Below are 14,885 nucleotides of genomic sequence, written 5' to 3'. Positions count from 1 at the left end.
AATGTGCATTTTTATAGATGGAAGCCTCTTCAATAACAAGCTATAGGTCACAACTTTAGTAGAGGTGTATGATAATCATAGTAAATGCTGTCAAAACATTCTTCTGAAAGTTTTATTAAAATCCTAACAGTGTTGGATTTCTTTTCTGGTGAAGGTTTGTAGTCACCAGAACTGTTAGCTCTTTGTTGAGGAGTACTGTTTCCACCACTACCACTAACATTACGATCTTGAACACTATTAATTCTGTTATCACTGACAAAGTCATTTTTCTCATCCACCATCCTATTCACTGTTATTTCAGTTGAGCAGTCAAATGAATATTCATGTCTCTGAGTCAAATGAATATTCATGTTTCTGAATAATCATACACAGTAAAACATTGTGAAAGTGTCATATCCTGTCCTTCACTGTCTTCCATTGGATAACACCTTCTTAACTTGGATGCCACACTATTTAAAACATTCAAAACGTTAATGGTTTCATTCATTTTCACTGTAAATTTATGAAAATACTGACACACGTCTACTAAATACATCAGTTACTTGCTGAGGTAATTGGCTGACGGATGTTTGACCCCTTCCCCCCTCCCCTCCTCCAAGACTGTAAGCACTGCTGTATACAAACCAAGGGACAAAGAGCAACAAAATCACATCACATGCTGTTGCCAGTTTGGTAAGAAGTGTGAGATGGGTCTGTGTACCAATGTTCAATACAATTTCCTGTTCAAGCCAAGAGACATCCTTTGTAAGCTTCATGATTAGTTTAAACAAGTGTTGACTTCCCTTTAACTTGTTATCCAGTTGTGAAAGTAACATGACGTCACCAGGAACATTCAGACTTGAGAAACAAAAACCAAAAGAGAAGTATGACATGCGAAAAATGATTATGTGGCAGTTAACTTTCTTAAGCTAACTATATATAATTGCTATAATAGTTACTAAATTTGTTATCTCAAATTTGCATATAAATCAATTGGATTAAGTACCACAACAGTTTATACATAGCTGTCTTACCTCATAGACTGTGTAACTGTCGTACTTCGTGGAAGCTTGCTGTGAGAGACCCAAGGTCAGTTGATCAAAATTGTTACCTTTGAGGATGATTTCTGGTTTATTGAACCATCTATTTATTTTTATTTTACCAACTGGACATCCTATGTCTTTGTACATGCTGCAAGATGTGATTTGAATAGTTTAGCTAATTAATAAGAAAAATGAATATATACATGAACAGGTCCCTGGAGAAAAGGACATTTTTGCCTTGCAGGACATTTATTTATTATTTATTTAGTATTTTTTCTGTCATGTATCCATACACTAATGGCTTTTGCAAATGTCAGAAATAACAGTTGACAATAATTCCATTTACAAAATATGTTACATATCACAGATGTTACATCTTATATCTGTTTTGTACATTTATTACTTTACAGTTGATATGCTATGGGTTCATGTCACAGCCAGTGCCTTAAGAGTTGTTGAATAAGTGTAAAAATTTACCTGTCAGAAACAATTTTACTGTAGTGTTAAAATCATTCCCCACACAACCACAGCTTCATCTATATTTCTTCTCTTCAAACTACTGTGATGTACGTTGCAGAGGGTACACCCTGTGCTACCAGTTATTAGGGTTTTTCCCATTACATTCTTGCATGGCATGTGGGAAGAATGATTGTTTAAATATCACTGTGCTTGCTGTAATCAATCTAATACTGTCCTCATGGTCCCTACAGGAGTGGTACACAGGGGATTGTAATATATTCCCAGACTCATTTTTTAAAAGTGGTTCTTGAAATTTTGTAAATATGCTTTCTGGGGACACTTTATGTCCATGTTCAAGAACCTGCCAGGTTGGTTTCTTCAGTATCTCTGCAAAACTCTCCCACAGTTCAAACAAGTCTGTGACTGTTTGTGCTGCTCTTCTCTATATAGATTCAACATGCCTTGCTAGCCCTATTTTGTACAGATCCCACACACTTGAACAATATTCTGGCATGGGTCACAAAAGTGATCTGTAAGCCATCTCCTTTGTAGACTGATTGTATTTCCCCAGTTTTCTATCAGTAAAGTGAAGTCTGTCACCTGCTTCACAGAAAACTAACCCTACATGATTGTTCCTTTTTATATCTGCACAAAGTACACTCAGGTATTTTTATAGGTTGGCCATTTCCTACTGTGACTCATTGACGTTATAGTCATAGGACAGATTTTTTTTTCAGTTTTTTAAGTGCACAATTTTACATTTCTCTGCATTTAAAGTGGGCTATCAATCTTTTCACCACTCTGAAATCTTATCGAGATCTGACTAAATATTTACACAGCTTGTCTCAGACAGTACTTCATTACAGATAACTTCATCATCTGTGAAAAATTTGAGGTTACCAAAACAGCAAGGGCCACAACATACTTCCCTGGAGCATACCTGAAGCTACTTCTGCATCTGTCAATGACTCTCCACCCAACATAACTTCCTTCATGCTTTCTACAAAAAAAACCTTAAGCCAGTTACAAATTTCACTAAATAATCCCATGTGATAGATTGTACTTTTGATAATAAGAGCAGATGTGGCACTGAGTTAAATGTTTTTTGGACTACCTTGATCCAAAGTATTCAGTATGTCATATGTGAAAATTAGTGTGAACTGAGTTTCAATGACTGATGTTTTCTGAATCTCTGCTAGATGGAATGAAGGAGGTCATTCTGCCTAAGATACCTCATTAGATTTGTGCTCAGAATATGTTCTAAAATTTTGCAACAAATTAATGCCAAGGATATTGAATGGTAGTTTAGTGGGTCACTTCTACCACCCTTCTTGGAGACAAGTGTGGTCTGTGCTCCCTTCCAACAATTGGGCATGGTTTTTTGTTTGAGGGATCTATGATAGATTACAGTTAACAGAGGGGATAACTCTGCTGAAAAATCGGTACAGAATTTCATAGGGACTCCCCATGACCTCCCTGGAGATTCTCAGTGGTACGAGGATTCAACCTGGTCAATTCTCCTGGGTTTTCCTTTATGAAGGAACATTATAAAATGGAATTAAACATTTCAGCTTCTGCTTTGCTCATTTTAAGTTCCTATTTTATCTGAGAGCGAATGGACACTAACTTTGGTGCCACTAACAGCCTTTATGTACACCCAGAATTTCTTTAGGTTTTGTAAAAGATCATTTGACAGTATTCTGCTACATTTATCACTGAAGGCTTCTGGCAGTCCTCTCTTGACAGTAAAAATTAAATGGCATGTGACGAGGGCCTCCTGTTGGGTAGACCTCTTGCCTGGTGCAAGTCTTTCGATTTGACGCCACTTCGGCGACTTGTGCATCGGTGGGGATGAAATGATGATGATTAGGACAGCACAACACCCAGTCCCTGAGTGGAGAAAATCTCCGACCCAGCCGGGAATCGAACCCGGGCCCTTAGGATTGACAGTCTGTCGTGCTGACCACTCAGCTACCGGGGCTCAGAGTCAAATGTTTTTAGCCCTATGATTTGTTTTACACCTATTATGCATTAATCTGTGTTTCTTTAGAAGTTTTTTTTACATAGAGTGTCTCTCCCATTATGAACTGTTCTACCAAGTTGATATTGATCCAATGCAGCGTAAACTGTTCTCGTAAACTTGTGCCATAGTACCTTTACATGGTTGTCTCCTGCGCTAAAAGCTTAAAGTTCCTCATGGAGATATGACACTATTGCAGTTTATATGGCTTACTGAATATATATATCTTTTGTTTCATTGTTGCTACAAGTGCCTCATGGTCACTGATACCTGCTTCAGTGTTCATTGTTCACATCCTCAAAGAGAGCAGGTCTATTTGTTGTCATTGGGTTTAACATATTTCCATCATGAATGGGGTTCCAAGCCATCTGCTCTAGGTTGTTTTCATAGATGGTACTTAGTAATGTTTCACAGGATATCTTGTCATGTCCAACATTAACAAAACTAATTTTCCCAGTTGCTTAAAATGATTATTGGATGATAAAGACTTCTCTGATGGCTACTGTATGATCATGGAACTAACACAAAAGCAAACTGAAGCTTCTTCTAAGGCTTTCAATTACATCAAGATATGTGTCTGATGGTCAATAAAAGGATCCAATGACAATTTTATGCCCACTTGCGATACTTAGTTTGTATATATGTATGTATTGAACTGGGGACCTAGAAACAACAGAGAGGCATCATCCCCGCCATAGCCCTCAGTGATATACAACCCCACTACAGGCTACAGCAGTCCACTCACCCCACCACTGATCCACACCAAACCCAGGGTTATTGTGCAGTTTGGCCCCCAGTGGACCCATGGCAATGTCTCGTTCCAGATGAGTGTAACCCCAATGTTTGCATGGTAGAGTAATTATGGTGTACATGTATGTGGAGACAGTGTTTCCGCAGCAATCGCCGACATAGTGTAACTGAGGTGGAATAAGGGAAAACTTAAATTGCACTTTTCTCACATGACATACTGAAAGTTTTGGATCAAGATAATCTGGTAGATGGTGCATTTCTTGATTTCTGAAAATCATTTGACTCAATTTCATTGATATTTGGAAATGTAAAATTGTGCACTTCAAAAAAAAAAAAAAAAAAAAAAACAACAACATAGTATCCTATGGCTATAATATCAATGAGTCACTGTTTGAATCAGCCAGCTCATCCAAATACTTGTGTGTAATGCTTTGTAGGGATATGAAATGAAATGATCACATAGGTTCAGTCATGGGTAAAGCAGGTTGTAGATTCCAGTTTATTGATAGAATACTGGAATGTGCAATCATTCTACAAAGGAGATTGCTTACAAATCACTCATGCAACCAGTTCTAGAATATTACTCAAGTGTGTGGGATCCATACCAGCTAGAACTAGCAGAGAATATTGAATGTATGCAGAGAAGGGCAGTACAAATGGCCACAGGTTTGTTTAATCCATGGCAGAGTGCCACAGATACACTGAAGGAACTTCATACTCTTAAAGATAGATGTAAACTATCCAGAGAAAGTCTATTAACAAAGTTTCAATAACTGACTTTAAATGGTTACTCTAGGAATGTACTACAACCCCCTACATATTGATCACATAGGGCTTGTGAGGATAAGATTAGAATAATTACTGCACGCACAGAGGCATTCAAAAAGTCGTTCTTCCATACATGAATGTAGCAGGAAGAAACCCTAATAACTAGTACAATGGGATGTACCCTCTGCCATGTGCCTCAGGGTGGTTTGCAGAGTATAGATGTAAATGTAGATAACGAATATATTGTCAGGTATTTGTGATGCACAAACACTTAAGAGTATGAATATCTATGACCTATCCCTTGGATAAGTCTTATTGCTCTTTTCTGTAACAGCAACATCCTGTTCAAGTGAAAATCAACTGCACAACCCCATAGTTTGATGCCATAATTAAGAAAGCAGTAACTTATTCCACAGTAGCCTATAGTGTTTTTAATATTTGGCTGAGAATTATCTTTGTGAATTGGCTAAGGAGATGTAAGCCACTACTAACAAGTCTCTTCTGCTGCAAGTTCTTTGTTTTACATATTTTGACAGAGCGTAGTACAGAGCAAAAGAAGGAAAAGAATTGTCTAGTAAACATGAGCTATGAAATGCATACCTTAAGAGCTTGTTTTCCACAGTAGTGCACCTTATGGCACTCCCTGGAGTTTTTCTTCCACTTTCAGCCATTGTACACTAAAGTGTTAATTTAAGATACCTGGCACTTTTTTGTTGCATAGTAGATAAGTGGGCAATGTCCTCCAGTGTTAGGCAGGAGACTCCTACAGCAGCCATGCTGATAGCTTTTAAGGTATGCATTTTAAAGCCGGCATATATTGCACATTTTTGCTTCAAATGAACATTCCTGTCATATCCCTGAATATTGACCATTACTCCTGGGACATCTTGTATAAGAAAGAGAAAGACAAAGCACTGGGCCCTGAGGAACACTTAGTAGTACAGTATCACTGGTGTATTGGAAGTTTATTTTTTATTGCCTAGTTTGTGCATCAGTTTAGTGCACCAATTATGATTCAACAGGTTTGTGACTAGAACATTCACAGATGGATCCGCCATACAACATGACTTCACTTTTTTTAGAAATAAAAAAAAGGGTCAACTGCTGAGGTGCATATCTAAGTCCTGCAGTAGCATCAAATTAAAAGGCTGAGAGCTTAGTAATAATTACTACAACAGAAAATCCTTAAAAAGCAAAGATACCTCTGCACTTTTAAAGATGTAATTATCTTACCGCAACACACTAAGAGTTACTTGCTTTTCAATACTTTCATGCATTCTTCCTCTGGCTTTGCAATGTTTCATTTTATATCTGGAGCACAATTTATTTTGTATCAGCAACAAAAAGTGTGGATTACTTTGATCACACAAAACTTCCAAGACACAACATGTAAATAAAATGACTAATAATTTTAATAGGTATTTTTCAGAAATTTCCACGAATCTCCTGACCAACTCTCCAAACACTGCACACTTTCTTCCCAAAAACAATACCCCTCTTAACTCCTTTTTCCAATATGCTACTACACCATGTGAATTTGAAGGCATTATAAGGAAAGACATTAAAAAGATTTATTCTGCAGGGCTTGGTATGATATCCTGCTTCTTATTTCATAATTGCCCAAAGTACATGGTGACTATAATTAAAGTTAAACTTTCAGAATGCTGTATGAATAACACCACTGGTCAGAATGATGTCAAATTGCAACAGAATGCTATCGGAGAAGGGGAAAAACGTGTGGTAGGAGAAAAAGAATAGTGTGAAAATTGATCAATAGATGGTGCTATATGTGTCAGAAGACATAAATGGAAACACTTGTCACGTGCATAACCAATTGATGTTGGTATAAACACGCTGGGTACACGGCTTTTCCTCCTTTCACACCTGTGATGTTCACCATGACTGTCTCAATGCAGGATCGTGGTCTGCTTGTAAAGCTGTATTACAAGAATGGTGACTGTGCACACTCCACTCTGCAGAAGTTCTGGACACTGAAGGATTCAAAAAAAGGCGTTTCTCTAATGACTGCCATGTTTCTATGTAATGGAACCGGCTTATTTTACAGTATCGTGCTTGAAATCCCTCCACAGACATGTAGACCTCCACACACATGATACCAGAAATAAAACCTAGTTACAAATTATAGCTCACAACACAAAATTATATGGTAATGAGGTAAGGGCATAAAATATACAACCACCTCCCATTAAACAACAAAATAAACAAAAATAAAAAAAAGAGAATTAAATTAAAGGAATTATTACTGCGTTGGTAGTTCTATTCTGTACATTCTTTAATTACTTGTAATAAGCTGGATTCTGTTTTAACTATAATGTACAGCACATAATTTTTATGTTTGTGTTCACTACATGAACAGAATTTGACAATACAAATGTAATCTCCAGTAGGGACCCATCTGTATGGAATGTTCTTAATAATTATAACTATGAAAAACACGTGCAATATTTCTTATCAATGTAAATTTTCATTTGTTATTCATTTCTGCGTATTTCTACTTAGTAAAATAATTTAAACTAATGTATCTTGTAGCTTTATGTTTTTGTTTATATCTCCTATATGTACTCTGCTATGCAAAGTATGTACACCACCACCATCTTACCATAATTTTTAATTGACTTGTCTTATATTATGCTGTGCTTTCCTGTAAAAAAAGTATGATATACAGAAATAATAAATAAATAAAACTCCAGCATCCTATGCCACTAACTACAAATTATACTGTTAATGACCACAATGTATGTACTTTCTGAATCTTACTATTACTACTACTACTACTACAATTATCATTATTTGTGAATAAGCCCATTAGGGCCACACAAAGTGCTTACAGTTAGGTATTTGCCTTCCTCTGTGCCCATTTTTCTGTCATTCTCTTCCATTGGCTTCCTTTCTCTCTTCAGATCTTATTGTTCCAGTCTTCCTCTTTGGTTTTTCCCCTTGATCAACTTCCCATTTGTGAACTTTGGACCAGGAGATTTTGAGTTTGAGCATCTTGTGGAGTAATTTCTGCCAGTTTCAGATCACTTTTGATCATGAGCATGATGGCTTTGCTCTTGTTGAATAAAAAAAAAGAGAAGAAGAAGAAGAAGAAGAAGAAGAAGAAGAAGGAGAGAGAGAGAGAGAGAGAGAGAGAGAGAGAGAGAGAGAGAAGAATCAACTATTGTAAGTCTGTCTGCGTTCATTTATTTAATGTGTCCATAGAATCTTAACCTGTACTTTGTAACATTGCTATGGATGTTTGCGTTTTGTTTGAGTTCCTGATTGCTTCTGAGTTGGTGTTGTTTACTATAAGCTTTGGGTCTAGAATTTTTCTTATGACTTATCATACATATTTCTCAATTTTTTCATTATCAGTTTTCATGTTCAAAATTAGTTTTACTGATACATAGAGGCATTACCATATTGTAATGTCTTAGTTTTATATGCTTGGAGAGACGTTTCTAGTTTTTTATTATTTTTTTATTTTTTTATTTTTTATTTTTTTTTATTTTTATTTTTTTTTTTTGTTTTTTAGGTCAGTATGCAATTTACATCATTTGGAATGTAATTTCATTTGATTTTGTTTTGATTCAGTTTTACTGGGTGGTTTCACAAAGAAACTTAAACTGTAGAACTCATTACATTTTCCCATATTTCATCTCCATGAATTTTGGTGCTTGTTTGTTGCAGGTCATGTGCTCCGTCTCTTCGAAAGATGTTTGCAAACAGATTTTTTCTACAGTACTTTCAAGAGTTCATTCGCATTTTAGGGCAATGAAATGTCTTGAATTAGTATTGATAGATCATTTGAAAAAGCTGGGCAGTCTGTAGATAACCTAGTTCTGCCTAAAGTGATTTGTTAGTCAATTCTGAGGACTGTTTTCTGTTTGCACCATTCTTGTATCATTTTGTCAAGAAGACAGTTGGACAGTAATGAAGAAAATCAGTCTCCTTGTCTTACTCCTGTGTTAATTTCAAATGGATCTGATAATTGCCCCATAAATTTAACTTTACCTTTGTATCTGTCAGTGTCCGTTCTAGACCTTGTTTCTTTAATATTTGGAACAGTGCTTCTTGTTCAACTGAGTCATAGACGTTTTTGAAACCAACAGATTTACTGAATAAATTTTTCGTACAAAATCTCTGATTTCTTATGGTTAGCTTTAGGTTCAAGATTTGGTCTGGATATGAAACACCTGTTCTGAATATTGCCTGATATTTTCCTATTTTGTGCTCTGTTGTGTGTTAAGTTATTTTAGTATTCTAGTATTTTAAGCATTTATATGACAATGCAGAAGTACACTCAGAAAGTTTTTAATTCAACTGACACTAGATACAGGAGCCTACATATTCAGTTTACGAATACATGGAAGCCCAGTTTCTAGTACAATATCATGTGACAAATTTTCTTGCTACACTTTTTACAGATCTCTTATGGTGTCAAGGGAAACCGTCAGGTTTTTCAGAACACAGTTTTGGAGAACTGATAAAATTTGTGCCACATGATTTAGATGAAATGAGTTAAATTTAGAATCTCTCTTGCACGAAGTCAACTGTTACTTACAGCAAGTCACCCTGAGCAGTCCCATGAAACATCCTGAAAACTGCCTCTGTGAACTCGGCAAGTGTAGCTGGTCTCAAGTCCTCCTTGTAACAGTTGCTATATCCTGTTTGGTTTGACTCAATAGGGAACTTGTCTAACAATTCAGTAACTGCAAACAAAAGATAAATGGTGCTGCAGAATCATCATCTAAAATTGGAAAAGGTGTTAAGCCTATATGTTTTTTAAATGAGCAAATAATGTGCAGTATATTGCGAGGGTCATTCAGTGAGTAATACAACACATTTTTTTTCTCAACCAATTTCAGTTGAAAAGTGCAGAGTTTACACTATGTAACATTTCCACTTCAGGCCTTATAATTTCATGAAGTTCTGATAGGTGGTGGCACTATACGTAGCCTTCTGAATAGTGTCTGTAATGGAGGTGCATCCCAAACAGAGAGCTGTAATTGAGTTTCTTTTGGCAGACAATTAGAGCATCATAGATATTCATAGGTGCTTGCACAGTATCTACAGAGACCAGGCAGTGAACAAAAGCACGGTGAGTCACTGGCCGAGGCGTCTGTGACCATCGCAACAGGGCCGCACAAACCTGTCTGACCTCCCACGTGCTGGTTGACTGCACACAGCTGTGGCTCGCGCAGTGTTGGAACATGCAGATACTCTCATCTGAGGTAATTCATGGATCAAACACCTCACTGCTCAACTGGACATCTCTCTTGGTAGTGCTGACACACTGGTCCACCAGTTGGGATACTCACAGGAGTGTGCCCACTGGGTTACTCATCACCTAACAAAGACCGTAAACAGCAATGTAGGACCATCTCGGCAAAACTGCTTGTGCATTATGGGGATGATGAAAATTTTTTGTCAACATCATCACAGGTGATGAAACAAGGGTTCCTCACTTCAAACTGGAAACAAAACAGCAATTCATGGTGAGGTGCCACACCACCTCTCCACTGAAGAAAAAGTTCAAGCTGCATCCTCAACTGGTAAAATCATGAGGATGGTCTTCTGTGACTCTGAAGGGGTTATTCTGTTTGATGTCCTCTCTTATGGTGCAACAGTCAACTCAGAAGTGTACTGTGCTACCCTCAGAAAATTGAAGAAATGAACTCAGTGTGTTCATTGCCATAAAAATGCAAACAAACTTTTCCTTCTACATTACAATGCAAGGCCTCACCCAGTTCTGCACACTAGGAGAGCTCACAAAACTTCATTGGGCTGGTCTTCCTCATCCACCCCGCAACTCGGATCTCGAATATTCTGACTTCCATCTGTTTGGCCCAATGAAGGGTGCTCTCCATGGGAAGCAGAACATGAATAATGGGGAGCTTACGGATGCAGCAATTTGTCCGGTCTGATGTCGACTGGTAGAGTGCTACCACATGGACAGAGTGGTCCTCCCAGTAAAGTGGCATACGGTCATCACATTGAACAGAGATTGTGTTAAAGAATATGTAGCCAAAAGAGTGAGGAATAATATGGCGCCTCAGAACCCTGAATAACCCCCCCCCTCCCCCCCTCCATAAACAAAAAAAGAATGAAATAAAAAAATGAAAAGTGTTGCATTACTTACTGGACACCCCCATAAAGTTTTAAGTGGGTACACATATACTTGGAACAGTGGCGTGGTGTGCTGTAAAAGGTACCCTCCTCACTGTTCTCCCTACCTCTCCCCTGTGGTTTTTTGCCACCCACACAAGCTACACAATATCCTTGTCTGTCCCTGTTCCATCTCTGCTCCTAACCCCTTGCCCCACAGCTCACAGACCTCAATGTGAGACCTTTCCTGTATGTCCTCTCATTGCCACCTACTCCAGTCCTGTCATAGGCACCAAAAAATAACTACAACCACTGCAAGTGTTGCACTAACGAGCTCTCTGTTGTCATGAATGGTCACACCCAAGCTAGAGGCAGTTAGCAAGCATACTGTGCAACAGTGTATGCTTGACTCCAGAGACTGTCTCACAGCCAATGCCAACTGGACTGTTTCATACCAATATTAGCTTTTCTGAACTGCACAGTTGGGGAGCCTCCCTGCAACATATCTTTCATTCCCATACACACTCTGGCCTCAACTGTCCTTCCATGCTCCCACTCCAGCCTCAGGCACACATATCCCCACTCCTCTTGCCCCTCCCAGCAAAGCTGCACAGCACTTTCTCCTTCTCTGCTCCCCCCCCCCCCCCCTTTACAGTTGCACCTAGCAGCCCACCATCTTGTCTCTACTCTCTACCTGCACACACCACAAGCAGTGCAGTACAAGTGCACCTTCTGTATCCCCAGTACCCACCCAAAGCAAGATCACTGCTCACCACAGTCTCAATTTGGCCTCAGAAGCTGAAGTCGACAGTGGCTACGTATGGCTCAGTCGTGCATATAAGGGGGGAGGAGCTGTCAAGTGAGTATTTTTGAATGTGCCTGTTCACTGCTCAATGCCTGCTCTAAGTGGCAAGCAGCAATCTATCATAGTTTTTATATGCAGAGTATTTATTTTAACTCAAGCCAACTAAATATCTTGAATATGATGCCCTCTACGAAAGAAATGTTATAGGTGAAAAGTTCAGTATTAAAAGGGACATCTGTCTGTGCTACAGCTGGTCACCTTCTAACCAGCACTCCTGTGTGGACAGGGTCAAGTTTGTATTTTCAAATGGGAACTGCCCATTTTTATTGCATATTCGCATTTTATGACAAAAATGCATACAGTTTATTCAAACTATTGTTTCCTATTCATAATAATTGAGAAAAGTGTGCCTCTTTTTTCAATTAAGAATCAACACATTTGATTCTGCATTTCATTTACAAATGATGTAAATGTAAACTGTTGAGCTCTAATGCTTGATGCTAATCTTCAAACATGACTTCGATGTTGTAAATGTTATTGTATAGTACAAATAATATGGCTAGAAACTGCCATTTCTGGCAAACAAGCTACTTGTATGGCAATGCAGTCTTCTGTTGTCTAGGGCATTGATTGTGGTGAGTCCCCAAACCACTGGAATGCTTGATTTCAGAGCCCACGCTCAAACCCCACCATCAGGGTGACATTTCAGTGTGTGTTTCCATCCTGCTACCATAACTCTCACACTGGCTGCTATATGGCTATTGATGAAATACAAACGTCAACTACTGTAATGAGACAAAATGTCCATGTAGTGATAGTGACAGGCACACTTGCCATGAATACTCACCAAAATCAAAAACTCCAATAGTGAGATGGTGAGAGGCATTGGGGCTCATCAAAACCCAGCATCCCAGCAATGATTGTTCCTAGATAACACTAAACATAGTTTCTAATAAGATGCTGAAATAACTAACCATACTGTACTGTACAATCAATTCTGCAACACTAAAGTAAATTTCAAACATAAATATCAACCATGAAAACACATTTGCATCATAAAAGAAGTTTAGAATCAAATGCGCAACATCAGGCATACTTGATATTTGTCAATTACAGTGACACCATCTACCAAAAATGGAAAACAATGCCTTGAATAAACCATCTGTATTTTTTGATGCAAATTCTAAATTAGCAATAAAAATGGGGGTTCCCATTTGAGAATACAAAGTTGACCCTAGTCATGCAGAGAGGGGGGGGGGGGGGGGGGGGTTAGGAGGTGGCCAGTTGTACCACAGACAGGGTGTCCCATTTATTAATATTAATTATTTCACCTAGAACATGTTTCCATACAGTGTATATATTCAAGATATATTAGTTGACTCAAGTAAAAACAAACACCCTGTCTATAAGGCACTATCAGTATGAGTATATTGGCACTAGTTGTAATTAGTCACCAGTACACTTCACAGAAGTTGTTTGCAGTGGCTGCTTCTGACTGTTAATGTGTAACTCGACTCTTTTTACATCCCGGTCGGCCCTCCTTCATGATGGAATTTAGGTACCTCAATCCACAAATGAATAGAGGCTCAGAAGTCTCAGTTTCAAACCTGGAAGAACAATAAATAAATTCTTATAATAGCTTTTTGAGAGTACTTACCCACAATCTGTGAGACAAATTCCGTATAGGTTATGTGTTGGTGTTCTGCAATAACGATCCTGCGAGCCTCTTGGTATGTCTTCTCATCATCCCAGTGTGGGTTCATGGAAGATAACTTGTTAGCCACCCTGTTGTGTTCTCGTAAATACAAATTTTGCAGTATCGTCAGCTGGGTGTTCTGGTTCACACGGGCATCACCTGAATACATAACATTTCATGCCACATTTTAACTCTGACACTGGAAAGCTAAAAACAATTTTAAACTACATAACAAGGTTGGCTTGTTCCAGTTTTTTGTAAAATTTTTCTGTGTCCATATTCATTTATTCCAGTGAGCTTCACTCTATGGTACAAGACTGAAGTATCCACATAAGGTAATTGCACATTCTGAGAGTCATATTTGGTACACTAGGCCAAATGTAGGCATGAAACCAACTCACATTTAATTCAAAAATTTATATGTTCATAGCAGCAACATAAAAAGTACAGAATACATGTGCTAAACTTCAGTTTTTAATACAATGATAATTTTTAATTTCTTGTCCTTGATTTGCACCTCTATCACCAGGAAATTGTGTATGAGGAGGGGGGGAAAAAAACATTGCTTTGGGTGGAGCTTGTATAGTACACATTTCTGCCACTAGGTGTGTATAGTGCAGCTCATTGCCAGTTCAGTGACACCTGTGTTATCAACCTGGCTTGTTCTTTTTATCTGCAGTGACTGTTTTTGTTAGCACTGTTTTGTTCTTGTTTCATTTTTTATGATGGCAGGTTTAAGTGAACAATATGCAGCTGTGAAATTATGTTTTCTACTCAGTAAAAATGCTGCTGAAACTATTTTAATGTTGATAACAGCTTACCAAGATGATGCTATGGGGAAAACTCAAGTGTACAAGTACAGGGTGACACAGAAAAATGGAAACGTTTCCACAGTCCAACAAAACTAGAAGTGATGAAGAAAAGAAATTCATAGTAATTGAAACCTTACAACTTTGCCATTAATGAAAAATTGATGGCATTTATTATTTTTTAAGAAAATTATGTCCTTTAGATGGTATCCTTCTGTACAAATACATTCATGAAATCTGCTGTTGAGATTCCTCATTGACTGCTGCAATATCTCAGCTTTGATACTGGGAATTGCATCCCGAATTCTCTGTTTCAATTCAATTTCCCTGTTCATTTGCAAGAAAAAATCACAAACAGATAAATCTGGCGATTTAGGGTGCCAGGGGATGTTATTGAATTGTGAGATCACACGGTTGCCAAACAATTCTCACACATATGCCATCGACT

The 14,885-nt window shown here is 38.0% G+C and overlaps 1 protein-coding gene across 1 annotated transcript in view; it reads right to left on the bottom strand.

The window, feature by feature from the left end:
- Positions 1 to 14,885, bottom strand: part of LOC124550924 (peroxidase-like) — a 194,669-nt gene that overhangs the window by 28,098 nt on the left and 151,686 nt on the right. Inside the window, exons 8-10 of the mRNA XM_047125720.1 lie at positions 13,590 to 13,787; positions 9,584 to 9,731; positions 1,014 to 1,170 (exon numbers count right to left, since the gene is read on the bottom strand). Of these exons, the coding sequence (XP_046981676.1) occupies positions 1,014 to 1,170; positions 9,584 to 9,731; positions 13,590 to 13,787 (503 nt within the window). The remainder of the gene's footprint in view (positions 1 to 1,013; positions 1,171 to 9,583; positions 9,732 to 13,589; positions 13,788 to 14,885) is intronic.

This window comes from Schistocerca americana, chromosome 9, assembly GCF_021461395.2.
Source record: "Schistocerca americana isolate TAMUIC-IGC-003095 chromosome 9, iqSchAmer2.1, whole genome shotgun sequence".
Lineage (NCBI taxonomy): Eukaryota > Metazoa > Arthropoda > Insecta > Orthoptera > Acrididae > Schistocerca > Schistocerca americana.
Note: the sequence above shows the minus strand (reverse complement) of the source record. Positions and strands in the feature narration are given on the sequence as shown.